The sequence below is a fragment of the Austrofundulus limnaeus genome, unplaced genomic scaffold (genome assembly GCF_001266775.1).
Source record: "Austrofundulus limnaeus strain Quisiro unplaced genomic scaffold, Austrofundulus_limnaeus-1.0 Scaffold121, whole genome shotgun sequence".
Taxonomy (NCBI): Eukaryota; Metazoa; Chordata; class Actinopteri; order Cyprinodontiformes; family Rivulidae; genus Austrofundulus; species Austrofundulus limnaeus.
Window position 1 is genome coordinate 100,320 of NW_013952523.1, and position 1,488 is coordinate 101,807.

General features: G+C 36.8%; 1 protein-coding gene across 1 annotated transcript in view; it reads right to left on the reverse strand.

Annotated features, from left to right (window-relative positions):
- Window positions 1-1,488, reverse strand: part of LOC106522103 (TRPM8 channel-associated factor homolog) — a 26,559-nt gene that overhangs the window by 7,102 nt on the left and 17,969 nt on the right. The window contains exons 8-9 of the mRNA XM_014014967.1: window positions 1,047-1,283; window positions 463-686 (exon numbers count right to left, since the gene is read on the reverse strand). Of these exons, the coding sequence (XP_013870421.1) occupies window positions 463-686; window positions 1,047-1,283 (461 nt within the window). The remainder of the gene's footprint in view (window positions 1-462; window positions 687-1,046; window positions 1,284-1,488) is intronic.

Consider the following 1,488-nt stretch of genomic DNA (forward strand, 5'->3'; position numbering starts at 1 on the left):
GTGTGTGTGTGTGTGTGTGTGTGTGTGTGTGGGTGTGTGTGTGTGTGTGTTATGATGCATTAGTGGGGCTCACCATTCACGTTAAGATCTAATGCAAACCACTGGCTTCCTTAAATAGCTAACATTACTACAAATGACATTGTTGAATAATGTATATAAATGTATTAAATATATTCTTATAGGACTGAGTAGGGCTGTAAGTGATGGGGTTAAAATCTGACTACTGGAGTGAATTGCAGTGAATATATATAATAGAACTGAACTGCATACAAATACTTGTTGTGGCAATTGTAAATATATCTAATTAAATAATTTTCATTATAAATGTTACAAATAGGAACCAGGGGGTTTCTAAAGACAACTCTGTCACAGTCTGTTCCTGTTTCATCACTGTAGAAAGTAATTTAAGATGTTTTAGAAACTTGTTCCTGTTGATTATTGTCTGATAAAAAACAATCTCACCTTTGCTCTGCTGACTCCGAGCACCTGTTCACTCACATATACTGACCACAGGTTACATGTGGCCTCTGTGGTGTGAGGAGGAAACTCCCAGCAGCTTCTCTGCTGGTTGTGTCCCAGTTCATGAAGTTCTCCCCACAGACCTTCGGTCCTGGCCTTGTTCAAATCAAAAAGCATTTCTGCTTCAGAAGAATGCATCATGATGGGGTAGCCTGAATGCAGCCAACCTAAAAAGACAAACACGTCCTTCAGTCAATGTTCCTGTCTTAATGAATCTCTTACTGAATGAGAAATAAACTGGTAAATCATGTTTTTAAATCTAACAATCTTCTTCACATCAAACCTCGACACTGTCCAGTTACCAAGTAACTTTGGACTGCAGAAAGTTGAATCTCTTATTTGGTGCTATAATAGAGTGTGTGAGTTTGTTGTTGATGTAATTATTCCAGTATATTTTGTTTAACCTGAATATAAAATTTCCCTTAAGAAAAAAACCTCATCTGTCATCTCATTTGTTTCTTACATGTAATACATATGTATGGATATATGTATACATGTTATTTGGAAGGATTAAAAAGTTCTCTTACCTGCAGAAATCTGCACATCAGCTACAATGCGTTCTTTCTGAATGAACTTTTGCGGTTTGGCAGCCAAATCTGCAACACCTTTCATGATGTCGTTCCAGAGATTTTCCACTTCAAGAGGGAACTCCAGTTCTCGAATAACATGTGACGGTACCGTGAGGATGATGTTCTCAAACTCAAACTCTGCCCAGGGTGCAGGAGCTTCACGTATGTAGTACCAGGCATCTGATTTTGTTACACCTGAAGTGAAACAAGATGGGACGGTTCAAAAAGCTTTGGGTGGAAGATAGATCAATCAATCAATAAGTTTATTCACTCAATTCAACAATTTTCCTCATTATAACATAAAAACACATTTTCGTTTAACACATCTTATGCATGAAGACAAAAAAACTTTTGTAAATTAATTGGCAATAATGTCTTTCTTGCTTTAAACGTAATTAAT